Here is a 27,990-nt window from a genome sequence, read left to right as displayed (position 1 = left end):
AAATAGACACTTTGGATGCCTCTGAATGCCAGTTGCTGGGAATCACAAGGGGAGAGGGTGCTGTTGCAGTCAGGTCCTGTTTGTGGGCTTCCCATAGATATCTGGTTGTCCACTGTGAGGACACGGAATAATGGGCTCAAGTTGCAGGAAGCCAGATTTCCACTGGACGTCAGGAAAAACTTCCTGTTAGAACCATACGACAATGGAACCAATGACCTAGAGAGGTAGTGGGCTCTCCGACACTGGAGGCATTCAAGAGGCAGCTGGACAGCCATCTGTCAGGAATGCTCCGATTTGGATCCCTGCATTGAGCAGGGGGTTGGACTTGATGGCCTTATAGGGCCCTTCCAACTCTACTATTCTATGATTCTATGACCAGGTGCTGGTCTAAATGGGCCTTTGGACTGATCCAGCAGGGTCTTCTGTTCTTAAGGGGATTAGACAAAATGATGGAGAATAAGGATATCAATGGCTACTAGCCATGATGGCTACGTTCTACCTCCACTGTCGGAGACAGTATGCCTCTGAGTGCCAGAGGAATTACAGGTGGGGAGAGTGCTCTTACACTCAGGTCCTCCTTGTGGGCTTCCCAGGATGCTGGACTAGACAGGCCTTTGGCCTGATCCAACTGGGTGGTTCTTATGTTCTTAAGGGGTGTAGACAAATTCATGGAAGATAAGGCTATCAGTGGCTCCTAGCCACAATGGCTGTGTTCTGCCTCCACGGTTGGAGGCAGTATCCCTCTGAACACAAGTTACTGGAAACCACAAGTGGTGAGAGTGTTGTTGTACATACAGGCTTCCCATGGACATGTGGCCAGCTGAGCTGACAGAAGCAAGTCTCTGCTCAATCCACCCCCCTCCCAGCCCAGCAAAGGGTGTGTGTGAATTGCAGCCTTAGTTTTTTAGCCTAGTGGCCCCAGTACACTGTTCCAGTGTTCCTACGGATAATTAGAAGTAAGAACAGAAGAGCCTGCTGGATCAGGCCAATGGCCCATCTAGTCCAGGATCCTGTTCTCAGAGTGGCCAACCAGATGTCCCAATGGGAAGCCCACAAGCGAACCTGATCCCCTCCTGAGATACATTGGCAGAGCACAGCCATCGTGGCTAGTAGCCATTATCCTCCATGAATTTGTCTCATCTTCTTTTAAAGCCATCCAGCTGGTGACCATCACTGCCTCTTGTGGGAGGAAATCCCATAGTTTAACTATGCACTGCTTGAAGAAGCCCTTTCTTTTGTCTACAAGGCACCTACAAATTTTATTTCATTGCCTGCTGAAAGTGTTTCTGTTCCACCAAATGTTTTTGTCAGTGGTGTTCTGTAGTTTATGATGCTTTAATGATTTAGTGAATGCCACCCTGATATTATTTTTTTATGAGTTGGCAGTTTCTAAATGCTACAGTCAATCAGTGTGCCCTGTGCCCAAATACGTTATTACATTTGCATCCTGACTTTCCTCCATGAAGCTCAAGGCAGTCTACTTGGTTCTTCTCCCCCTCCCCTTTTTATCCTTGCAACAACCCTGTGAGGTAGATTAGACACAGAGAAATAATAATTGGCTCCAGTGAGCTTCATGACAGAGTGGGGACTTGAACCTGGTTCTCACCTAGTCCGGCACTCTAACCACTACAATGCACTGGCTCTCTTTCCAATCATACTTTTAAAAGTAGCACTCTTCTGTTGTGCTAATTAACTGTGCAACGCAAACCCAAGATGTGCCAGGATGAAAGAGTATGGATTTGGAAGGTTTGGAGCTTTAGGTCCCTCACCCTGGCTGAGCTGGAGATATGGTGATGCAGATATCTTACCCTGGTTCAGCCAGGGCTCAGCAGGGGCAAGGAAAGACACCTATTCCAAACCCTGTTTAGCTCAGTCATGTGACCCAGGGCCCAGTCACGAAAACCTGGGTTCACACTTATCTGAGTAGCTCCTCCCAGAGGCTCTTGAACAGAGTTTGGAATAGGGGTAACTTACACCAGTGTAAGTTACACCTGCCTAACTTACACCGGCTTCCTATAGTTAGGATTGCTCTGTAAAGCATCTTTTGTAAAAGCCATATGTCTTGAGACAGGGTGATGTTTATTTTAACAAAAGTAAATAAACAACCTATTTAAACTTTAAAAAAATGTAACAGGAGCTATTGATGACCTACGTTTATGAATGTAAAACTGAGTGTGATGGTTAATCCAGCTCTGGCTTTTCTCTCCCTACAGATATGCCTTTCACAGCTCCTCTTGGCTGGTGGCCGGCAAAGCAGACCCTGCAACACCAGGGAGAGTTCATTACCATCCAGATTCCCCTGCTAGGGGAGCCCAGTGGATGAAACAGATTGTCTCCTTTGATAAACTCAAGTTGACTAACAATTTATTGGATGACAATGGACATGTAAGTAAAAAAATAACCCACCAGCGATTGCTTCAATAAATCCATCCTAATTATTCATGCTGTGAACCAATAACCCTTGCTGAGTCTTTCTGCAATCCAGATCTGTCCCCAAAGATAGCAGCACACTGATTGATTCTCCCCTCACCATTCCCACCAGTATTCTCTCTCTCTGTCTTGGAGTATTCAGTATCTACTAGGCATGAGGGAGCAATTTGGTTCAATTCACTTTTGTGTAGTTTACTTTTCAAACCAAATCTATCAAATTTGCACATTCCAAGACAACAAGAGAACCAAAACACAGCCATCCTTTGAAATTCGCACTTATTTGAATTTTGCAATGCAGTTCGCCACCCAACAATGTTTACAAAAATTGGATATGTTAGGGGAAAGTGTGCATAAAGATGATTATATGAGTCAAAATGTCATGAAAAGCATTTTTTTGTATGCTGAGAAATTTGCACTACAATGCTGAAGAATTTTCATGAGGATTGTTTTTTAAAAAAAACAATAGCAAATTGCTGAATTTAAGAGGTGAATGTAAGATTGGAAAAAATGAGAAACAGGGAAAACCAAAATTGACAGATCTTTCCATTCCTAGTATCTACTGTTATAGTTAGGTAATTTGAGACTGGATTTAATGATCTTATTGGGGGGAGGTGTTTGAAGGTCCTCCTCATTCAGTTGAGTGTGGCCCTGGATGTCTTGGCCCAAAAGTCTTTTCCTGAAGGTATCACTATCAGTATTCCTGTGTGGGACTCTTTCTATATATACATTCCATCTTGGTGTTGTAGAATGAGTCAGTTATGATCTCCCTTGCTCGTTTTATCATTCAGATCATTTTGAACTCCATGCACAGATACCAGCCTCGTTTCCACGTGGTCTACGTGGATCCTAGAAAAGACAGTGAGAAATATGCAGAAGAGAACTACAAAACCTTTGTCTTCGAGGAGACCCGCTTCACTGCAGTGACTGCCTACCAGAACCATCGGGTGAGTGTCTGGAGTTCATTACTGAGACGCAAACCTTCCGTCCAGTACTTCATTTATCAACAGCAACAAAAGGGACCCTTTCCAACCTTCTCTTCCAGCCACATGATGGATGGCGAGCCGGAAAAGAGTAGGCAGGAGAGAGAGAGAGAGAGAGAGAGAGAGAGAGAGAGAGAGATTTTTAAGAGTGGTCAATCAATTGATGCTTACTTTAAATTAAACCCACTAAACAAAATAACTATCCATAAAGTGTTTAAAGGTGACGTGTCCCCATTTAAATCTGCTCAAATGTGACAAGACTAAATAGATGGGACTAAAGTGGTTTAGATGCAAAAAAATATTTGCAGATTCCAGCTTTATGTGGAAATGTATAAAGTACATTGCATTAATTGGGCACAAAACTAATCTCCCCACTCCATTTTTTTCGTTCAAGAAGGCAAAACTTGAAAAGTGCTAAAAGCAAACTATATTTTATAAATGCAGTTTTGTAAATTTCTTCTTCCTATTTTTGTTTTCTTTTATGTTAACATACTCCTATGCAAAACAGGCTTTTAAGCAGATATTATGCCCAACATATTTTGAGTAGAACATACTCTTCCTCCAAGGCAGTCAAAACAATTCAGAAAGTACTATTCAATCAGTTTCACGAAATTTAAACATGTTGACAGTGCAATGCTACTCGGAAGAAGTAAGTCTCATTGAGTTCAGTGGGGCTTACCCCCAGGTAAGTGGGTCTAAGGATTGCAGTCTAATATTACATAAAACCACTTCATGTCATCTAAGAGCATTCTTGTTCCTCTGGACCTTCTACTCTTGAAACTCATGCACCAAACTTCCAGGAGTTTTGTCCCTGGCTTCTGCTGACTATGGATTGCCTTCCTCCATTCTGTGTGAGTGACCCACAAATGATATATGCTAGAAGGCTTTTCCTCTTTTGTTTCGATTACTTAGGACCACAGTCCCTGAACAGGAGCAGAAGTAAGCTCTAATTTAATTGGCAGAACTCACTTCCAAGGGGATGGTTTAAGGCTGTGATGCAAGCTGGTTTCAGATGGGAGTGGGTTTGTTACTCAAGACCTCCAAATCAACTCTAAGTGTGCAACCTGGGCTCCTTCTGGGAAGAAGGTTAGGATATAAATTTAATAAATAAAACTGAATTTGCCAGGATGTGATTGGAGCCATCCTATTCCTGTGATTGTAATCTGTTTCAATTGTTGTTATTATTAGGTTTTATACTGTTGGAACCTGCCCTAGGACTTTTTGATGAAGGGCAGGTAGTTGTGGTAACGACAACAGCAGTAAATGATAACAGAATCCCACCTGACAATAGCAACAGCTTTCGATGACAATTCTAACCCCTCTTATATGGGCATGTAGATGTAGGGATATAGCCAATGTTGGTCTACTCTAGGGATGAACAGGAATTTTGATTTAGTCCACATTTTCAGGCTGAACCTATCAAACTCGCACTTTTGAAAACAATAGGAGAACCGAAACACAGGCATCCTTTGAAATTTGCACTGATTAGAATTTTGCAATGCAGTTCGCTGATCAATGTTTACAAAAAATGCATGTGTTAGGGCACAGTGTGCATACAAATAAATATGAGTGAAGATAACATACAAAAGTGCATTTTATGATGAGAAATGGCTTGCTAAAATGTATACATAGTCAAAACTGCCTACAACAATTTGATCGTTAGGATAAATTTGCACTAAAATGCTGAAGAATTTTCATGAGGATTTTTTTTAAAAAAAACAAATCACAGATTGCTGCAGAATAGTAAGGGACTGAATTTAAGTTTGGAAAAACGAGGAACGGAGAGAACCAAAATTGACAGATCCTTCCATCCCTAGTCTACTCAGAGTAGACTCATTGAAATGAATACCTAACTTGCTCCATCAATTTCAATGGGGTTACTTTATTAGATGTAACCCACAGTTAGGAATGTGCTGTTGCTCAATTGGCTTGCGCATTACAACTATAAAAGCTGCTTCTTTCATCAAAAAATAATCATAACCTGGAGATTTTCCAAGTTCTTTACAACCAAGAGTGAAAGCCAAAGCAATGCTGGATTAAACGGGAGTGTAGAAGTTGGTCAGGCTTGGTCAGAATTCTGCTCTGTAACCTTCGTAATGAGGCTTTGGGTTTAACTCACAATTAGCTATGTTTGTGCCTCCCGCCCTTCTTCAAAAGAACTCAGAGCAGGAGGTTAGCCCCCCCCAAGGGTCCTACGACCACTTGAATGAAGCTTGTGGTCCACTGGTGGTCCACGGACCAGAGTCTGGGAACCCCTGTTATAAGCAATGTGGATTAAAAACAAAATGTACATTCACTACACACATACATCAGATCTAGGAAAGTGAGCAAGAACAATTTTGACATAGATCCTGTAGAAATGACTCATCAAACACTGGCGATGAAAATTTGACCCCAAACATCTAACTAAGTCCTACTCATAGTAGGCCTATTGAAATTAATGAACCAAAGTTAGTCATGTCCATTAACCTCAATGGGTCTACTCTGAGTAGGACTAGCATTGAATGCCACCCATCTGGTTGTGAACCCAGAGCAGTCAACATGGTAGGCCTTGAGCATTTTCCTCTTGGTCGCAAACCAAATTAACAGAAGAAAGGCCAAATCTAAAATATCGTTGTGGTAAAAATCATGCAATTTGCAAAGCATCAAACAGCACTTCAGACAAGTCTGCTTTGGATCCTGGAAGGATTCAATTAATCGCTGTATTCATTAGCGTTACTGATAAAACAAGAGTTATGAAAGTCTTAAAGCAACACAATTTTAACCTCCACCTTCTTCAGCCTGCTCTCACTGCTTTAAGACTTTAATATCTCTGTTTTGTTAGGCACTTTAAAATATATGTTTATATTTATATGTGCATAATTTATACAGCATGTTTCAAGTATGTGTCATGCTCCCTAGATAATCCTACGGCTTTGAACAGAGGTTCTGAGAGAAAAATGACAAATGTGAATTCCCGCAGTTCAACTTAGAAGTGCACCTTCCGGCTTAGCAGTGATTTAATAAGAACAACCAATAAGAAACCACATCCATAAACCAGTTACTACTTGGACTGGCCAATCCAGACATGGCACCAGCATGCTCACTTAGAAGTTGTTTCCATTGCACACTCTACAAATATTGTTGGGATCAATGAATGTACAGCTCCCATTGACTAATCTCTCTTAAATATATATATACTTCAGTTTAAGAGATAAGTAGATAGGATATTACTTTATGAACTGACCACCCACTCCAAATCAATCGCACGGACAATGTCTCTCTTTGACATTGCAACTCCAGAATTCATAATCTTTTTTTAAAAAAAAAACCCTGCCTATACTGCTGGGTTCAATAAGAATAGTCTGGAAAGTAGGGATAGATTGATGTCAGTTTTGATTCTCCCAGTTTGTCATTTTTTCCAATAATTCAGTTCTTCTCATTTCTGCAGCAATTAGTGCTGATGATCTCTCAGCATTTTAGGGTGAATTTCTCCTAATAAACGCATGTTTATATGCAGATTGACTAATGTACACATTTTTTCAGGCAATATTCCCCAATAGAAGGCATTTTTGTATATTATTTTCATGAAGATATTCATTTTTATGCACACTTTCCTCAAATATATGCATTTTTGTAAACATTAACTGTTTGGAGAACTGCATTGCAAAATTCGGATAAGTGCGAATTTTGAAGGATGGCTGGGTTTTGGTCTTCGTATTGTTTCAGAAACTGTGAATTTAATAGATTCAGCTTTCAATGAGAACTGAATTGAATCCTATCCCTGAAGACTCTATCCCTGGTCTCAACACAAGTTTGTCTCTATTTCTCTCAGAGACAGGAGGGATTGGCTCTTCTGTAACAAGGATATATTAAAATAAAGAAAATACGACTCCTCCCACTGCTCCTCCTCTTCCAATGGTTCATTTGCTAAGCCTGCTTCTTGGTTTCTGAAGGAATTTGATCGCCCTGGGAGACCTTAAAGTATTAGCCTTCCAAAACAAGCTGGCAAGGGTTCCATGTTTTGCCATTTTAAAAAAAAAACTCCCACAAAAATATATTGAATGTCAGTGAGACATCATGGCTTCTGTAAAGCTAAGACTCAAATGCTGCCTGAGAAACTGCAGGGAACACGCCTTCAAGGTGGTGCAAATTCACAAAGGCTGGTCAACCTTTCTTGCTTGGAGGACTCCATTTTATCTGGACATCCTATGCTGAAACTAGAACTCAATAATGCGTAAACATCAATTAAATTTCTGGAATACAGACTAGAACATCAGTTCCATTTTGGGTTGAGTTAGTGGGTCTGTCTATGAGATTTATTAAAAAAAAAAAAACAACCCAAAACGTTCTTGTCAAAATAAATATTGATGTGGTAGGTAAATTCAGTTGCCTTACAGTCAAAAAGATTACTTGGTTTAATTTATAATTAGCCAATCAGCACATTAACTATCCAAAACACATCTTGAAACAGAATGCATTGAAAATGATTTCCTCATCCCAACAATTAATGGATTACCTGCCCGTATTGTTTAGTCAGGAGAAGCACAAGCACCATCACCTGTTACTCCTATATGAAAATCTTTTCCCTACAGAAGAATGATGATGTGTAAAGCAGTGTCAAAATAACTGGGTTTAATATCTAGGTACTTAGGTTGGGGTGCATCAATGGATTTGCTAGTGCAACATCTCATAAGGTTATACTGGTGTCACAGAGATGTTATGGTAGTATCATAACAAGATATGTGGAGATCCCTCTTGCTGTGAACCTCATGATCAATAGGCTCAACAAAGAAATTAGGACTTGCACGTTAATGCTTAGCTGGTAATCCTAAAGCATACTTGCCTGGGAGCAATATTGCCTGGGAGTCCCATTGAACACAGTGGGACTTACTTCTGAGTAAACATGTACAGTATAGGATTGCTCTGCTTGGTTGCAATCCTGTACATATGAACCTGAAAGCAAGCCTTTTTCAACTCAATGGGACTAACTTCCGAGTAGGCATGTATAGGATGCTGCTGAAGCCCCACTGAATCTATGGGTTGTAACCATTGTAGCGCTAAGTTAAAGTCACTTAGTGGTATATTTGTTCTGCTGGCGAAATGGTTTGCGCCAGTGAAACGCTGTTGCACGAGAGAATGCGTAAGTAGGTTGCTTTTAATTTTGTTATGGAATACAGCAGTTTAAATAATGCATTGAACATTGGATGCCGCCTCATGATTCCAATCGAATTTGCAAATTCAACAATCTGCCTAATTTGTAAACTCCATCTTGCTCCTGGTAGACTTCTGTTACTTGATTATTTAGGGGGGAAAGCGTAGCCTTTCTCATACTGCTCAAGAAGATGGATCTCTGGGCCTGTTTGTTCATTTTTCTAAAAAAAAAAAAAAGCAATAACAGAAACGCAACAGGCAAAGGGGGGAAAAGTTTCACAATGTCCTTTCTGACAGTATCTGAAAATAACCTTCATGGGAGCAGAACGCGGTGCCTTTAAGAGGCTCGTAGGCACTCCCAGACTGGCATTTATCTGATGGTTTGGGACAGCTGCACCTTCTCTGCTGCTTTATATCAGTTTGACCTCTAAGGCTGGAACTGTCACTGAGGGGCTTAAAGTTTGTTTTTCAACCCATTCCGGAAACTCACAATCACATACTTTATCCATGGATTCGCTTAAATATGGAAGGGGGGGGGGAAATGCCCCGTCTTTCTCCCTGGTGAATGAAACAAATACTTGGTTGCTCTGTGGTGAATGATGTGATGGGGGAAACTGCTTGGCAGAGTGTGGGGTGGGGTGGGGGAGGCGTATAAAGTGATGTCTTCTTTCAAGGGTATTTGTATTTCAGACAGACCAGGACTTGTGGGGGGAGTGCTTTTCCCTGCATCCGCAAATTAGCATTAGCACAGAATACAGTTTTGCATTTGGGAGCCAAGGAATACAGTGTCATTGAACTCCCAAGAGAGAAAGACGCTTGTCCATAAAAAATCTTAAAACATCCTGAGTGCCAGGACTACAAAAGGAACTTGGCAATGTTAGGGATGGGGGGGGGGGGAGGGACAGAAATTAGATTCTGTTTGCACTTAAAGGCAAACGGACCTAATCTGCACTTTCCAAAACGATCGGCAAATTGAAACTTCACTGTCCTTTGAAATGCACGCTTTTCTGAATTTTTGCAGTGCAGTTCTCTGGCAGAGTAATGTGTACGAAAATCCATATATTAGCGTAAAGTGTGCATATAAATGTGAATATTACAGAAATGCATTATGTTCAGGAAAATTAGTCTGCCAAAATGTGCCTATGGGGCAAAAATGCTTTCAAAGCCATGTATATTCAGATAATATTAAGAGCACTGATTAGTTTTCATAAGGAAAAGAAATTGCAAACTAATGTGGAGAACTAACTTAAGAATGGAAAAACAAGAAACTGTAATGGATGTATTTACCCAACCTTACTTGGCATGAAGCAGGTATTCCACACTTGCAAGGAATCATTCCTCCAGTGTAGCAGCACCTACTCTTTGGAACTCCCTGCCCCTTGATATAGGCCTCTGTTGCATTGCTTTTGGTGCCTGCCAAAACCCTTTTTGGTTTCGGCAGGCCTACACAGGCATGTAATTTCAACATGCAATTTTACCATGCAGTTTTGTATAATTGTTTTTAAATTGCTGATTTTACTTACCTTTTTTTTTTTTTATAAAAAAAGAATTATGTTACCTTGTTTTTAACATTTGCTTTTATTGGTAATTTTTAAATGGATTTTTAAAATTGTTTTTTTGAGGTTTTCTGCCGAGGAAGTGGTATATACATTTTGTTCATTAATCTATCAGTCAAGGAAAGAAAATACTCAGAACAACAGGATCCATGTCACAAATTTGCCTCTGGGCAAATTAAGATTTCGGGTGGTTGCTGGTCTCTTAGGAGCACTGTGTTTTGAAGTGTGCTTTGCTCAGCCATTCTGTACACAAAAAGTTTTTAGAAAGCGAGGAAGAGGCAAGAGTTCAGGGTCATGTGCAAAAGTCAGTGGAGACTCATCCATTAGGGCAAGTGGGCACTGAACCACCACACTTGATCTGCCCTCACTTAGGATCAGTCCACGTTTGTGGCAATGCCTGTCCACTTCCCCCTCCTTAGTTTCAGTGCTGCCCTTGCAGAACTCTGCAGAGAGGAGGGTGGGGGCAAAACTAGAATGAGTTGGCTCCGCCTCTCATTGGCTCTGGCCCCACCCACTGTTTGGGCTCCCTGCTTTCCGCCCTGCCAGTTTCCTTGGGCACCGGCCACCCCTGGCAAGAGTCCTGGGGCTTGGACCTCTTGGCCCACTCCCTAACAACAGACTCCTGCCATGAGATCCTTTGAACAAAAGCAAGACAAAAAGCTCTGTGTCAGATCAAATTGCAAAACAGAGCTTCAGGTTGCATGTTGGACCAGGCAAATCGAAATGGTTTGCCCCATGAGGAACCCCCCTGGAATGAGTGCAGCTTTGCAAGAGTGCTGAGAATTCTCTACCACCCAGTTGCAATTTTCAGGGTTTCTTGCTATAGTTGGAACGTTTTTTGTTATGTTTCCTCTTAAGGGAAGGGTTGTAGCTCAGATGACGAAGTGCATGCCACACTGACATATAGTCCTCTGCCTACTTGCTTATCACATACCACGCCCTGAAGAGTTGCCTTGGAGACATCCTGCCAGGGTTGACACTATTGACCTTAGGCTTAGACAAACCATGGTGCATCCTACTATATGTCAGCTGTTATATAAGCCAGTGTCGTACAACAGACCTGGAGACGAGTTCAAATTCCTGTTCTGGCCAGAACAATATGGTTATTCCAGCAAAAGCACACTTGCTAAATCCGTGGCTGCCAGTTAATGTGAGTGCAGTAGGCAAAGGAGCGTAGGCTAGTGAGACGGAGGCTATTAGCTCTTTTCAAGCCAACCAGTTCTCTCTAGAAAGCCCCCCATTCCCAAAATACTCTCCTTGCAGCTGGAGGTGTGCCATTTTAATTTCTGCTTCAGGTAAACAAACAAACCCAAATCACAGAATTTTAGAGAGTGAGACATTTTGGAGGTTATCTAGTTCAACTCCTGCTCAGGGCAGGATCTACAGTGCAGGATGCAACTATTTTATTTATTTTGATTTATTTCATTGCTACATTTACATCCCATCTTTCCTCCAAGGAGCTCAAGATGGCATACAAATATGGTTCTCTCCCTCCAGATTTTATCCTCACAACAACCTTGTGAGGTAGGCTTGGCTAAGAGACAGGGACTGGCCCATATTAAACTAAGTCTTGTGCAGAAGAGAGCCCTTGAAATAAATGAACTTGAGTTAGGCATGTCTATTAACTTCAGGGGGTCTACTCTGAGTAAGACTAGCATGAAATACCTCCTCCCAAGTGAGCTTCATGGCCAAACGGGGATTTGAACCCTGGTCTCCCAGGTCCCAGTCTAATACTCTAACCACTATGTCACACTATAGCATCACTGGCAGATGGCCATCCATCCTTGGCTTAAATACCCCCTAGCAAAGGAGAATCCACCACCTCCTGAGCCAATCTCTTCTGCTGCTGAACAGCTTGCAACGATTAGGAAGCTTCTCCTAATCTTTAGCTGAAATCAGCCATTTCAATGCAAGTTCTCTTTACTGGCTCTAGTTCTGCCCTCTGGAGCAACAGAAGAGACGTCTGTTCCATCTTCTGTGGGTGACAGCCCGTCAGCTCTGGGAAGCCTGCTGTCCTGTCCCCCAGCCCCTTAACCGTCTTATACCTGCCTCTTTCAGCTATTTCTCGTGGGTGAGGATGGGGGAGGGATTTGATTTGGTTCACATTGAAAGCCAACTATCAAATCCACACTTTCCGAAACAATATGCGAACTGAAACACAGCCACCCTTCGGAATGTGCACTTATCTGAATTTTGCAAGGCAGTTCTCTGCCCAAAGGATGTTTCCAAAAATGCATTTCTATGAGGGGAAATGTCCATAACAATTGAATCTATTAGTGACAATAACATTCCAAAATGCCAGTAGTGTGGTGGCAAATTCTGAAGTGCAGGGTCCCCTCAAGACAGTCACAGCCATGCACCCCCCCCCCGTTTTGCTGATGGGTTGAGAATGAGATCCTTGTTTATGACTTCTCTCACAACAACAGACGTTCCTAGGAGCCAATAAGGATGAAAGGGGAGGGTGTTAGCTACTGAGAAGAGTCTTCTCAGTGGCTGACTCGCCTCCTTTCTCTCTGCTTGGCTCCAATCAGCAGGAAAGGACAAAGAAATTAGAAGACTCCTGTCAGTGGCTAACACATTTCCCTTTCATGCTGATTGGCTCACAGGATGCTGGAGACACAGGGACCCTGCTCCCAAAAAGTAAGGGGTCTAAGACCCCCTGAGACCCTAGATGACTACACCCCTGCAAAATGCATTACATTAGGCAAGATTACTTGTAATAATGTGTACATTAGTCAAAACTGAAAGTGACTTTAGTGGGAGCTGGACATGCGGCAGTTTGTGTGCTGTACGTCCTACGGCTGCAACAAAGCAGCCATAGTTAAAAGTGCCAGGAACGTTGGAAGCTCTGTTGTTCTCAGTCAGAGCATTGGCCCATCTAGCTTAGTACTGTCTACACCAGGTGTGGGGAACTTTGCCCACCCATTGCTGAACCATGACTCCCATTGGCCTTAGCAAGCATGGACCATGGCCAAGGATGATGGGAGTTGTAGTTCACCAACATCTGGAGGGCCAAAGGTTCCCTGTACCTGTTCTACACTGACAGGCAGCAACTTTCTAGGCTTTCAGGCAGGAGCCTCTCCCAACCCTACCTAGAGATGCGGCGGAATTGAACTTCTGTAAGCAAGACAGGTCCTCTGCCCCTTCCCCAAGCAAACTGGAGCATGATGCATATGTGCTTAACTCTCTGGTAGGAGAAACAAATGGGAATGCCAAGTGTTTAATGTGTCTTGTATGTATGTATGCATGTAGGACTAGGGTGGTTCATATCCAGTGTTCTCCTTTAAAAGGCAAAGAAACCTTTTATTTAGGAGCAGTAATGTAGGGGCAAATTCAGAAGTGCAGGATCTCTTCATGGTAGTTACAGCCATGACTTATTTCCACTTTCCCTTTCCCTTGTCTCCCTCGCTCTCTGTGTTGTCTCCAAGTCCACACTCCACTACAGCAGACATCCCTAAGAGCCAATCAGCATCAAAGGGAAGGCTGCGTGTTCATTACTGAGAAGAGTCTTCTCAGTGGCTGACTCACCCCCTTTCACTCTGATTGGCTCCAGTCAGCACCAAAGGGCAAGGACTGTTCTCAGTGGTTAACACACTCCCTTTCATGATGATTGGGTTGTACATAGAGACCTGGCTGGGACTCTGCTCCCAAACAATTAATGAGTCTATGAGCCATCGTCACCCCGGACGACTATGCCCCTGTTTAGGAGTCAAGAAGTGTCTGTTCAACAAAGGAAAAGTACACAATAATCCAAATGTGTTCGGAATAACAAGAAATTAGGGAGCTGCACATAAATGAACCTGTTGTACTTTCTGAAGTTCCATTCTTTGAGGAGTGGGTGGCTCAACATTCAGTCCACATCACTGAGAGAACTGACAACAGCTCAGTAGTAACTTTGCATGTAGAAGGTCCCAGGTTCAATCCTTGTCATCTCCAGTGTAAATCAGGAGTGGGAGACCCTATGGTTCTACAGATGATGGTGGATCGGACTAAAATTCCCATCATCCCTCACAACTGACCCTGCTGGTTGGGGCTGATGGGAAATGGAGTGCAACGTCTAGAGGGCCACAGGTTCCCCAGCTCTGACTTATCGAATGCTGTGCTTTGAAAGAATTGATGTACGATAAAGTGAACGAGTGTGTCCTCTTGAGGGTCTGGACTGCCATCCTCTGGGTCAGCATGGCATCCTTGTTCCTCAGTGACTCTTAATGCTGTCCTCTCCCTAAACCTCTCTCTTCAGATAACCCAGCTGAAGATTGCCAGCAACCCTTTTGCTAAAGGATTCCGAGACTGTGACCCAGAAGATTGGTAAGGCTGCTGTGTTTCCCCCCCTCTTCCTTTGCTCTGCTAAGGCCCAGGCATATCCTGCTTTTAGCATGAAGCATGTCCGTGGTGATTAGTGTAGGGCAAGATACATCTCAGGAATGGGGAGCCTGTGGCCCTCCTAATGTTGTCGGACTTCACGTCCCATCACCGCTGAACATTGTCCATGCTACCTGGGGCTGATGAGAGCTGGCATCCAACAACATCTGGAGGGCCACAGATCCCCCGCCCCAACTTCAAAGATTTGGGAAAGCTGCTTTCGATTTTGTCTTTGGAGAATTGGGATGGGTAGCACATTCATTGTTCACAGGTTTCTTCAAACAGTATGAGCAGTTCTTATAATGCATGGCAACAGGGATAGCCTGACCACTGTGGTCCATGTGCCAGTGACCCTGAGGCTTGATTACAGCAATATGCTCTGTGTGGGGCTGCCTTTGGGCCTAGTCTTGAAGCTCCAGCTGTTGCAGAATGCCGTGGTTAGACTGCTGATTGTGGTACATAGCCAGTAACATGTACCATCTACTACCGCACCAAATTCAAGGTCCTTGTATTAATTTATAAAGCCCTGGACAACTTAGGTCCAGGGTACCTTAGGGACCATCTGAACCATTATATCCCAGCTCCATCACTAAGATCATCTGTAGGAGCATTGCCGGTTGTCCTTTGAGTTGGCGACGTTCATTTGACATCAGAATGAAGCCAAGCCTTCATTTGTTATTGGCCCAGACCTGTGGAACTGCTGTGGGCTGCTCGCCCTGATGGCTATGCTGTGCCTCTGACCTCAGAGGCAACCTGCTTCTGAATACCAGTCGGTGGAAACTACAGAAGAGGAGAATGCTCTTGCACTCAAATCCTGCTTGCAGGCTACCCACAGGCATCTAGTTGGCCACTGTGAGAACAGGATGCTGGACTAGATGGGCCACTGGCCTGATCCAGCAGGTCTTAATGCTCTTCCAACAGCAATTCAGCAGGTGCCTTCAGTACCAGTGGAGGCTGGTCCATTAGAGCAAATGGGGCACTGTTCACCAGCATCAGTCGTGATTCCTCCAAGACCAGCTGTCTTCTTACCACAAGCAATCCAGAGGGTGGCCCTGGCCGTCAGCTTCTGCTTCCTCAGTCTCAGTTTTGCTAGTCCAGAACTGAGCAGGGAGGAGGAGAGGGACAAAGCCAGAATTCACTGGCTCCCTCTGACATTGGCTCTGGCCCCTACTCCTGCTGGCCTCTCTGCCTTCTGCTCGACCAGTCCCAGTGGGCACCAGCCATCACTCTTCTGTACAAACGTTCCGATGTTTGCTGGAAACTTCACGCAGATAATTCAGAAAAATCTTTACGTCCCGTAAGAGTCAGCTTGTCATCTGTTTTCATTCTTTTTTGCATTCCCCCCTCCCCCGCATTATAATGGTTGTAAACCGCTTTGATTTTGAATGACATTGCGGTATACAGATATTTTCACAAAGAAACTCTCTTCTTCTCTTGGCCTATATTAGGCCCAGGAACCACCGGCCTGGAGCCTTGCCTCTCATGAGTGCTTTTGCCAGATCCAGAAATCCAGTATCTTCCCCAGTGCACCAGAACGGGACGGAGAAAGGTGAGTCGCCACCACAATGGTAGGAAGCACCTAATGTCTCACGGGGCTGGCGCATGCTAGATTACAGCAGCTTTCAAACAAATAAAGATAAGGCTGGAGAAAGGTCATGGCTCAGTGGTGGAACACCTGCGTTGCATGCAGAAGGTCCCAGGTTCAATCCCCAGCATCTCCAGGTAGGGCTGGGCGTGGCCCCAGTCTCAAACCCTGGACAGCCATTGCCAGTCAGAGTAGACATCAGTATGGACCAGTAGTCTCACCCAAGGTAATGCAGTTTCCTGTGCTGCTATCCAAGATTTTAACTTGGATGTTTATTTGGGGGAAGGGCCATAGCTCAGTGGTGGAACACCTGCTTTGCATGCAGAAGGACCCAGGTTCAATCCCTGGCAGCTCCAGTAGGGCATGGCCCCAGCATCCCCAGATAGAGCTGGGCATAGCCCCAGTTTTAAACCCTGGAGAGCCACTGCCAATCAGAGTTGGCATCACTGAGCTAAGTGGACCAGGGATCTCTCTCATGGTAATGCAGCTTCCTATGCTCCTATCCCAGGTTTTAACTTGGATATTTGTTTGGGGAAGGGAGGCAGCCAGTGGAGGCTGGTCCATTAGGGCTAGTGGGGCACTGCCCCCCCAACTTCACCCTGCTGTCAGCCAGGCCTCACTTGCCTACCTCCTTCCTTAAAACCAGCCCAGGGGTGGCACTGGATGTCCGCTTCCTTGCCCTTAGCCTCAGTGCTGCCTTTGTAGAACTCAGCTGGGAGGAGGAGGACGGGGGACATACCTAAAATGAATTGGCTCTAATTCTGGTTGGCCAGTCATTGGCTCCGGCTCCCCCTACTGTTGGGCTCCCCTGCCTTCTGCCCCACCAGCCTCAGTGGATGCCAGCCACCCCCGGATGTAGCTCAGTGGCAGAGCATCTGCTTTGCATGCAGAAGGTCCCAGGTTCAATCCCCGATGGCAACTTCAGGCAGGGCTGGGAATGTCCCCTGCCTGAAACCCTGTCAGTGTAGATCACATTTAAAACACAGAGAGCTGCGGAACGCAACTCTGCGGCCTTTAAATGGACTAAAAAGGCAAAAGTGGGGGAATAAAAAGCAACAGTGCAAAAGCATGAGGAAATGAAATGAAATAGAAACCTTTCCCCGGCACCAAAGGTTTTTTTAAAGTGCTTTGCCGGAGGGCATTTCACTGCCATGAGGACCCTGCTGGAAAGGACCCTTCACACGTGGCCCCCCACCATACCTCCCTTGGCAGGGCACTTGAATAAGGGTCTGGGCTGATGGCCTCAAGGAACCCAGGAAGCTGCCTTCTACTGAGTCAGAAGATGGGTCCGTCTGGCTCAGGATTGTCAACACTGACTGGCAGAGGCTCTCCAGGATTTCAGGCAGGAGTCTCTCCCAGCCCTGCCAGGAGTTGCCAGGGCCTTCTGCATGCCAAGCAGGTGCTCTGCAATTGAGCCACGCCCTTTCCCCGTATGGAAAAGTAGAACTATTCACACTGCCTAATGCTAGGTCCAGCCCTGGGTACCTGCGGAAAATGTTGTTATGTCTGTTCATTGCTTACTGGGATATCGGGCCCAGGGGTGTAGTCTTCCAGGGTCTCCAGTGGTCTTAGACCCCTTACGTTTTGGGGAGCAGGGTCCCAGCAGGGTCCCTATGTCTCCAGCATCCTACGAGCCAATCAGCATGAAAGGGGAGAGCCACTGAAAAGAGTCTTCTAACATGTGCCCTTGTCCTATCCTGCTGATTGGAAGCAATCAGGGGCAAAGGAGGTGAGTCAGCCACAGAGAAGACTCTTCAGTAGGTAACATCCTCATTTTTAATGCTTATTGGCTCCTAGGGATGTCTGTTATTGTGGGAGAAGGCATTAGCAAGGATCTCATTCTGAACCCCACAGCAAAAAAAAAAAGGGTGATGGTGGCTGTGCCTAACATGACGGACTTCTGCGCTTCTGAATTTGCCACTAGTGATCGGGACAGCCCTGCCTTAGGGATTTCACCCTGCACGCACAACACTTTATATGCACACTTGGCTTTAAGCGGTGTGACGCATAGGAACCTTAAATTAAATGTGATTAACAGTCAGATCCACTAACTAGTTGAGACACAGTGCTTGGCTGTTTGCCCAGTCTGGTTTAGAGACTTACAAGAAAAATATCTCGCACACAAAAGAAAAAGCGTCTGAGTGCTAGCAGAACGTCAGAGATAGGAAGCCACGCCGTCTTCATTTCCCTTCTACAGGCTGATCTGGTTATTCTTCTGGGATTTCACTGCTAATGCCTACGGTTGCAAACTCATTCCAAGCACTTACTTGCACAGGTGGCAAGCTTATAATGGGCTGTTTGGCCCATTTAAGCCAGTGGGACCAACAGCCTGTTCCTCAAGCTAGTAATTTTTTTCCCCCATTGGTGCCCTGAATTGTTCCTGAGAAGAACAGGTTTCCACAAGCAAAGCCTTCTGTATTGGGTGCATAAAATCCTACTGCTCTGCAGGGGTGAGAGACCACAATCTAGTAGAGCAAGGATGGGGAGCCTCTGCAGATGTTGCTGGACTACAGGCCCCATCATCACTGACCATTGGCCATGCTGGCTGGGGCTGATGGGAGTTGTAGTTCATCAACATCTGGGGATGCAAAGGTAGGGCAAAACAGTCCTCCCCTGCTGCTGTACATGTTCCTGCTGTGAATCAATCTACCAATTTCAAATAGAGCCCAGAGGGTGGTAAATAGTGATTTTAAAAATATATTTATATAAGGTATGATGGATACTCTAATCTGGAGCAAATACTGGCATTGTGATTATTCATTAGATGTATGCAGCCACCCATTATCATTCCCTGGGTGGTTCACAAGCAAAATAATGTCAAAAATGTTATGTAAGCGATGAATGCAATACTGTCACTGTTTTAATAAACCTTCAATAATGCATGCAAAACCAACAATTAAAGAAATACGACATTTGACTAAACCAAACTGCACATTTCAACAGCCGTTACGTTCATTCTTAAATACAATGCAGAAACGAAGCGCTGCGACATGCCATCAAGTGACACACATAGCAAAGCAATGCCTGATCAAAGCTGACGTCTAATAACATTAATACTTTAACAGGGAATCAAACGTAAACAGGTCTTTAAAGCTGAAATCCAGTGGCATTGCTCAGGGACAAACTCTGTTCCAGCACAATCCTATATCCATGTGCTTAGAATAAGTCCTGTTGAATTCAATGGGACATTCCCAGATAAGTATGTCTAGTGGTTAAGGTGTTGGACTATGACCTGGGAGACCAGGGTTCGAATTCCCACACAGCCATGAAGCTCGCTGGGTGACCTTGGGCCAGTCACTGCCTCTCCGTCTCAGAGGAAGGCAATGATAAACCACCTCTGAATACCGCTTGCCATGAAAACCCTATTCATAGGGTCGCCATAAGTCAGAATCGACTTGAAGGCAATCCATGTCTAGGAGTGCAACCTTAGTTACTTATAACAATGACAGGCCACCGAGTGGTTTACAATAAAACAAGTCAATAAGAATCCATAGAATCCATAAAAAAAATTCATTTAAACAACAATAAATCACTAAACAATGGTTACTAATAGCTCAGTGACAGAGCATCTGCTTTGCATGCAGACGGTCCCTGGTTTAATCCCCAGCACCTCCAGGTAGGGCTAGAAGTGCCCCTTGCCTGAAATCCTGGAGAGCTGCTGCCAGTCAGTGTAGACAATGCTAAGCTAGATGGACCAATGGTTTGACTCAGTAGAAGGCAGCTCCCTGTGGTCCTAACAGCAGCAACAGTCAGGTCTCTACTCCAAACGTCTTTGGAAAAAGAGATGCCTTTGACAAAAATCTTTATAGATGTCAGTTTTCCAATAAAAGGCAACTAAAATATTTTACTAGGAATGGAAGCTGGGGGCGATACAGGAAACAGAAGAAAAACAAACAAATATATAAAAAGAGGGAGGGGTGAAGTACTGTACCTAATAGGAGACTTGTGGCACTTTAACGACTCACAAAATTTATTATGGCATGCACTTTCATAGGCTAGAGTTCATTTCATTGGATGCAGGATAATATGTATGTGCATGTGCACATATGTGCGTGCGTGCATGCATGCACACAGAGACACGTACGCGCACGCACGCACACACACACACTCATTATCCTTCATTTGATACCTACTGGGTTGCAGTCCCTCCAAATTTGTTTTTTAAATTTGCAGACCAGTCCTATCTGTGTGCACCCAGAAGTAAGTCCTGGGTTTAGTGGGACCTACTTCCAAGTAAGTATCTACAGCTTGCAGCTGTACACCCGGCTCCTATTCATATCTACTCAGAATTAAGTCCCATTATACTCAGTAGGGCTTCCTCCCAGGTAAGAGCACATAGCTTTTAGGTTTTTTTCTGATTTGCCTTGACCTTTTGAAAGTTGTGCCAGTGTTTCTGTTACAGTAGGGCCCCGCTTATACGGCGGGTTCCGTTCCGGACCCCCGCCGTAAAACGGAAATCACCATAAAGCGGAACCCCATTGACTTTAATGGGGCGCGTTGCGCGAAAATAACACAAAAGCGGCTTTAAACGAGGGGAGGAAAGCCGCCGCATTAACGGAACGCCGGTAAGCGGAGTGCTGGTAAGCAGGGCCCTACTGTACCACTGCATCCCAGACTCTCTTACACCACTCCTTTAATAATGGTAAAGGTTTATCTTTGATATCTGTGGTAACCCTTCTATTCTTGATGTATTATATAACATGTTATATTAAAATGCACATAGGCTTGAATTCTGAAATGTTCAAATTATATGAGAACTATAAACACATATTCAAGGGAAATAAAATATCTCAGATTCTAGATTTGTTTTGAACGTTAGGCTGCTTTGACACTGCACTTTATCCCGGTTTATTCTGACGATTTCTTACCTGGTAATTTGCACATTATATTTGATCTGTCACACGACGCATAAGCTAGCTCTAGAATTCTTGTGGAATGTAGTGGAAGTTTGGAGCTAATTTCCGTGATAAATGATACCAGAAATAATCTGTTAGCAAGGCTGGGAACCTGGAAGATCGCAGGAGTTTTTTGCTAGCTGCAACTGCTCACATGACAGGCATCCCAGCATGCAGTGTGTTCCCGCCCTTTAGTTGTGCGGGATTTTTTTTTGCCTGACTAATGTTGTACCGGTATTTGGCATCGACGCAGATAGCAGCAGCATTTCCCACACACACCCCTGTCTTGATACAACTAAAACCATTTAAAAAGTCAGATTCAGTTGCGTGAAATGCCAGTATTATCGGCTGAAAAAGCTGCTGTTCCGTAACGCAACAGGTACTGCAGTGTGAAAGGGATTTTAGAAATCGGGACAGAAACTCTACCTTTTTAATCCGTTAAACTAACGCAATCAGCCCTACGTGTGAAAGCAGCCTTAGTTTTGCTTCCAGAGTGTTGAGCTTAAAATTAATTTCCACCTAAATATAAATCATTTTTTGTTCAGCTTTAATCATGGAGGTGTTCGCTATCCTCAACATTCACATGAGCAGCACATTTTGCATATTCTCGTTTTGCTTGGCTTTTTCAACAACAACAACAGAACATTCTGTGGTTGCGTTTAGCCTCCTGCAGGACCCCCAAGCATACCTATTAGGAACTTGATTTGATTCCTTTTCCATTACCCAGAGTAAACAGTTGCACAGAGAATCCTGGGGGCCCCTGCTTTTCCCCCAGCACACTCCAGGCCCATTAAAATAAAGAGAAGTCTCTATTTGTTTAGCGTTATACAATTGCAAAAATTTCAAGCGTGTGCAAACTTGTCACTCAACTTGGCTCTATTTATCACAGTCAGAATGTCTTGTCCCAGGAGCATGGATTTCTGCTGAACGTAATGTTAAACACTTCATTTAAAGTGGAAGGGGGGGAGAGCTGCTATCCCTGGCATTCCTCTTTTCGTCTCTGTTAACTTAAGATCCTTGGGCTAAGAAGCAACAACACACACACAAAAGGTTTTCCTTTTGTTTTGTTTAAAAAACGTGGTGGCAGGGGAAAGAGCAGTTTCTAATAGGGGTGTGTGTGTGTGTGCGTGCAGAAGGTATTTCTAAAGCTTAAAGCACACAAATAAGTCAATACAAATCCCAATCTCCTCCTGTAATCGTTCAGCATAATGACTGCATTGCTTGGTTCAGAACCCACCTCTCCCCCAACCACTACACACACACACAAAAAGTTACGGAAGCAAGAAAATCACAATCCCTGGTCAAGTGTTGTGTCCGAACCGGGGATAATGGTTTGTTTTGCTCCAAGAAACTATGATTGGTAACAAACCACTTCTGTTTGTAAAACAAACCATCTGTTTGTAAAAGAGCAACTTATTCTCAATCTCTTTCTCTGTCCCTCCCCATTGTTCTGTCTAGTCCTGGGGATAGGGCATGTCTTTTGGGTTATCTCGAGTGCTTTTAGTGATGGGGCCACAGGTTGGCATTGTTAGGCACTTGCTGAGGCCCACAACCCAGCAAGGGGCCCAGTGCCAATCCCTGGATCCACCTCCTTGCTGTTGCAGCCTATTCCTCTGTCCCTTTTAAGCAATTAGGATCTGTCAGTTTCAGTTATCTCAGTTTTTCATCTTTTCCAATCTTAAATTCAGTTCTCTATGTTTCTGCAACAATTTGCTTTTTTGTTTTTAATCCTCATGAAAATTCGTCAGGATTTTAATGTGAATTTCTCCTCATGCGCCCATTTTTGCAAACAGTTTTCCCTAACCGAAGGCATTTTTGTATTTCACTAATGTATTACTGTTTATGCACACTTTTTCCTAAATGAAGCATTTTTGTAAACATTGTTCGGTTGCAGAACTGCATCGCAAAATCTGGATGAGTGCAAATTTCAAAGGATGGCTGTGTTTCGGTTCTCATATCGTTTTGGAAAGGCTAAATTGTTTTGGATAAAGTCACCTTTTAACGCAAATGGAATTGAATTTCTCCCCTACCCCTGCTATCAACTGACTGATTCTTGTGCCTTTCTCCTCCTCCTCCTTTGGCCCATGTTGCAGATACCATGGAGGGTCGGCGGGAATACGAGAGGGAAGCAGGCAGCGGGACACCTCTCCATGCAGATCCCGCGCACCAGCAGCTTATGTCTCGAGTACTAAGCCCAGCACTCCCTGTGCCCGGCGGAGGGGGCCTGGTTCCTCTCACCAGCCCAGCAGGAAGCCGGCCCAGCCCCCCACATCACGAACTGCGGCTGGAGCCCCCTGCTTCGGAGCCCCTCCATCACCATCCCTACAAGCATCCGGTCTCGGCCTATGACCATTACCTGGGAGCAAAAAGCAGACCAGCACCCTACCCTTTGCCCAGCATCCGGGGACACACTTACCATCACCACCACCATCATCACATGAATCCGGCAGCGGCAGCTGCAGCGGCAGCAGCAGCTGCAGCCGCCAACATGTACTCCACTGCAGGAGCTCCTACCAGCTATGACTATGGACCAAGATAACCTTCCCGACACAAGGTCCTCTAGTGACATGATTGGCTTTCTGCATGGTTTGAACGGCTCGGTAGCGTACGTTTTTGGAGAGCACTATCTTGTTGAAAGAACTCGTGTCCCCCTCAAAAAAAAGCCCTTCCCTGTTTCTGTGAGGGGGGGTTTCTTTTGTCTCTTGCACATGCTTTCTACTCCTTTACGCTTCCCCTCCTTGCGCAATCAGATTCATCATTCAAGACTTGCTTTCCTTCCTTATCCCAGAGAAGGAAATGAGCAGCCTGCTTTATTTGGCAGACCAAGCCTGGATGCAGGCGGTGGTGGGGAGTGACTTCCCTGGGAGCATTTTGCACCGCCTGTCACCCTCTTTGGAGGTCATCCCCACCCCTCCCCGCAGACACAGTGATTGGCAGCTGTACTCCCCTCCCTTTGTTTTATAAATGAAGCCATATGTTGTTTTACCCCCTTGCTGCCGTCGCCATAATAACCTTTTAGCGTTCATGTGGCTCTATACCCGTTCACTGGGCTTGTAGGATGCTACTTCCAGCACTACCGTGACATAGGTAGGTCAGACGATCCTGTCGATGGGGCTGTGGACCGAAAGCGCAAGAATCAAAGCGGTCAGGTGTTGTTTTTGCCGAAAAACCCAGTGGGACGTAGATGGCGAGCTGTGTCCCTGAGCTGATGGGGTCGATCTGCCTTCCCCAAGTCGATGCTCCCCCCAGAAGATTTGGGCTATGACTCCCATCAGCCCCAGGCAGCATGGCCCCAGAGGTCAGGGACGATGGGAGCTGTAGTCCAACGGCATCTGGAGGATGCCAGGTTGAGAAAGCAGGTGTAGATCCAGTAGTCAGTGTAACAGTGTGGATCACTATTCAGTGGGAGAGCAAATGTTTTGCATGGGGAAGACCCCCAGGTTGCATCTCCGGTTCAGTGGAGCAGATGGCAGATGATGGGAAAGGCCTGTGCCTCTGAGACCCTGGACAGTTGCTGCCAGTCAGAGTCGATGATACTGGGCTAGACAGGCGAATAGTCTGACCTGGTATAAGGCAGTTTCCTTTGTCCCTTTCTAGCAGAGGCAGAGTGCTGCTGTGCAACAGACATGCATGACCTACAGGTGCACCGAACCTCAACAGTGGACCTTGCATGGCCAGACCTTGTCATTTGCATGGCAGGCTGGTGCCCTTGCCAAAGTGCTCATTCCCCAACACCAATCGTGGCCTCGGTCTGCCATCCACCACACAGTCCCCTCATGTTCAGAGGTACAAATTTGTGTCTCGGCCCGTTCAGCTTAGTCCCCAAACCATACAGGCTGTCCTAGAAGCACTGCCGGTATCATCACCAGCAGTACTGTCCTATCCAGTGGCAGCTAGTGGCTCCGTGTCAGCCGGCCAGTGGAATCCATTCTGGGTTTTAGTCTGAAGTGCCAAGGAGCTGTCCAGGGTGCTTCACCACGGATTCCATCAAAAATGCTTTCCTACTCAACCACACAGTATTTCCGCTGAATGCAAAAGTGGGTGTGTTATAGAAGGCCCGTCAGAACGGTTGCACATCTACCCAAAATGTGCTATGTCGAGAGAGGCTTTCAGAACGTCAAGTAGTTTTGAATGAGATATACAATTATATGGTTTTGTCCTCGGTCTCTGATGAGTTCCATAAGGGCAATACTGAAAGTAAGAAGGAGGAAACTGTCAGCTAGGGCCACCCCCACAGCCTGGCTGTATGTAAGAAGGCAGGCAGATGGGAGCTGGCTGAGGAAGGAGACTGAGTTCGGTGGGGCACTGTCCAAATTGCCCTAATGCACCAACCTTCGCTGTCTCCATCGATCTATCTATCGATGGATAGCTAGATAAGACAGAGTTCAAGCAATATAAAATCTTCACTTGCCTAAGAGAAAATAATTAGACCAGCTTCATGAACTGAACAGAATTTCAAGGAAGTAAATTCCACTTATATCAATAATATAAATATTTGGATGTGGGGGTCCAGAGGGATGTCAACCTGCAGTGTGCCTTATTTTATAGAAAGGATGGCTACAAATAACTTGATGATAGGCAGCACTTCCCAGGGATACTTCTTTTGCACCAGGAGGCTTTTGTTGGAAGCAAATCAGGCTCACCTACCACTTTCGAACAACCACTTGTTTCTTTGCAAGAGAAAGAAAACATGGCTTGATTCACACATTTATTTGGGGCAAACCCAACTTTGGCCCTGAGTGTATGCGCAAGGGAGAGTTGCAGCCAATCGGAGTTCCCCGATGAGTGTCCCTATATGATACACATGTTTGTTGCATTCGCTCATTGTATTATTAGGTGTACGCTTTAAACATGCCATAAGATTTGGTGATGGCTGCTCTGGTTTAGATGGCTTTTAAAGGAGACGAGAGAAATTTGTTGCAGGAAAGTCTACCAATAACTCTTGCCAGCAGTTAAATAGAACTTCCATGGCCAGAGGCAGTGTGTATATTCCAGTAGTTAGGGGAAGGGGGGGAATGGTGTGAATGCCATTTCCTTAATGCCTTGATTATGGGCTTCCCAGAAGCTTCTGGCTGGCCACCATGAGAAACAGCATGCTGGACTGTCAGTCAGACCACGGCTCCATCTAGTTCAGTCTTGTCGACACTGACTGGCAGCAGTTGTCCAGGATTTCAGGCAGGAGTCCTCCCCAGCCCTACCTGGAGATGCCAGGGATTGAACGTGGGCCTTTCTGCGTGCAAAGCAGGACCTCTAGCGCTGAGATATAGCCCTTCTCCATTGCGACCCAAATCTAGCCTAAAAGTACCCAGGCTTTGGGCGCGACTTCCCCCTTCATGCCTCTTCACTCCAAATTTGACAGGATCTCCTTCATCTCCTGCCCCCCGCCTTCCGTGGGACATATAGCATTACTACTGCAGGGTAATGTCTATTGCATGTTCAGCAGCAACTTCTCTGCTTCCCAAAGGGTTTGGGAGCATTCAGGAGAAGTGTAGTCAAAGCGTAGTTATTTTTTATTTTACTGTTGCAAAAAAATCTGGGTCAGTTGCAGCTTGTTGTGCAAGAAGGATCCTTTTATTTAGAAAAAGATATTTGCAGTAGAACTGTGCAGTCTTTCAAGGGTCGGACTAAACCATATTGTCAAACACTGCCTTAAAGAACATGTCTGGCACAATACTGCAGTCTTCCCCAACGTGGTGTCTGCCAGCTGTTTGGGGCTATCATTCCTATCAGCCCTGTGCTGACCAGGGCTGATGGGAATTAAAGTCCAAAACAGCTGCGTTGGCTGAGCCTGATGGGAGCTGTAGTCCAAACAGCTATGCTAGCTGGGCCTGATGGGAGTTGTAGTCCAAAACAGCTGGAGGGCACCAGGTTGGCAAAGGCTGCAATATTGCTTCATGTGCATCGTTAGCCCAGCTTGGAGAAAATGCTCTTTCTGTGTGCACTTGTGCTTCTGCCGCTGATATTTCTGAATTCTCGGAAGGATTTTCTTCCCCATTACATGGATTCGTGCCAAAGCTTTGGGTCAAGCCTTTCACAACGTTGGTATATTTATTATTATTATTATTATTAATTATTATTATTTTCTTCCTTTCAGCGATTATGCAATTTGTGCTGTGTGTGTGTGTGTGTTTTCCTCTTGATTGTTGCAGTGTAAAGAGAAGAAGAAGAAATTCAACTCAACCAAAGAGACATATCTGCAAAGAGTGTAGATAATCTGTAGATATTTGTAGATAAGTGTAGATAAATGTACTACGGTTACACTGGGGGGGGGGGGAGATGGCAGACAGTAACATTTATAAAAGGTTTTCCTCTTACATCTTTCTCCATCTCCTGTTTTTTTTCCTCCTCCTTCAAATCACAGGTGTTGTGTGGGCCTGTTACATGTTATGTAACCAAAACAGCCATTCTTCACACCCATGCTGGGCCCCAATCTGGCCCCCAGCCCTCTCTCTCTGGCCCTTGGAACTCTCCCCAGGCCACCCCTACCTTGATGGCCTTGCTGCATTCCCCCCCCAAGTGTTTTGCCTGGTTAGAATAATAAGAGAATGCCCCTCGCTCATCTAGATGGAGACGTGTGTGTAGAAACTACTGTACAAAAGAAAAACTTACATTCGTTGCTCCACCTACTTTTTCCTCTGGTCCCACCCACCACTGGCATGTGACCCCCCCAGAAGCAGGCCCAGTACCAGTGGGCAGCCAGGTTGGGCAGTGGTTGAAGGCCCCTGGCACTGCTCCGCGATCTGCGCTAGCATCGGGTCAAAAAGGGTGTGCCACCTTTCCAGGCAACACCCTCTCAGGGGAAGGAAAAGCAGGTGGATCGGGAATGAGGCGGGTGGAACCCTAAACAGTAGCACTCATCACTGCAACTTTTTGTTGCAGATCCCTCTCTCTTCTTCTAAAAGTACCTAAAGTGGCATACACGGTATGATCACAGAACCATAACATAATCAATGAAAAAATTAAATAGACTGCCTTCAAGTCAATTCTGACTTATGGCAACCCTATGAATAGGGTTTTCATGGTAAGTGGTATTCAGAGGGGGTTTACCA

At 45.0% G+C, this 27,990-nt stretch overlaps 1 protein-coding gene across 4 annotated transcripts in view; it reads left to right on the top strand.

Annotated features, from left to right (window-relative positions):
• Positions 1–27,206, top strand: part of TBX1 (T-box transcription factor 1) — a 74,930-nt gene extending 47,724 nt beyond the window's left edge. For 3 of the 4 annotated variants that reach the window (XM_061603304.1, XM_061603301.1, XM_061603303.1), the window contains 5 exons: positions 2,214–2,385; positions 3,219–3,374; positions 14,340–14,407; positions 15,910–16,010; positions 23,035–27,131. In XM_061603304.1, coding sequence (XP_061459288.1) covers positions 2,214–2,385; positions 3,219–3,374; positions 14,340–14,407; positions 15,910–16,010; positions 23,035–23,480 — 943 coding nt within the window. In that variant the 3' untranslated portion in view covers positions 23,481–27,131. Of the gene's footprint in view, positions 1–2,213; positions 2,386–3,218; positions 3,375–14,339; positions 14,408–15,909; positions 16,011–23,034 lie in introns of all 4 variants that reach the window. The other variant, XM_061603305.1, reaches the window with a different exon arrangement.
• The last annotated feature ends 784 nt before the right edge of the window (positions 27,207–27,990 follow it).

This window comes from Rhineura floridana, chromosome 19 (genome assembly GCF_030035675.1).
Source record: "Rhineura floridana isolate rRhiFlo1 chromosome 19, rRhiFlo1.hap2, whole genome shotgun sequence".
Classification (NCBI taxonomy): domain Eukaryota; kingdom Metazoa; phylum Chordata; class Lepidosauria; order Squamata; family Rhineuridae; genus Rhineura; species Rhineura floridana.
This window is presented reverse-complemented; position numbering and strand designations above follow the sequence as displayed.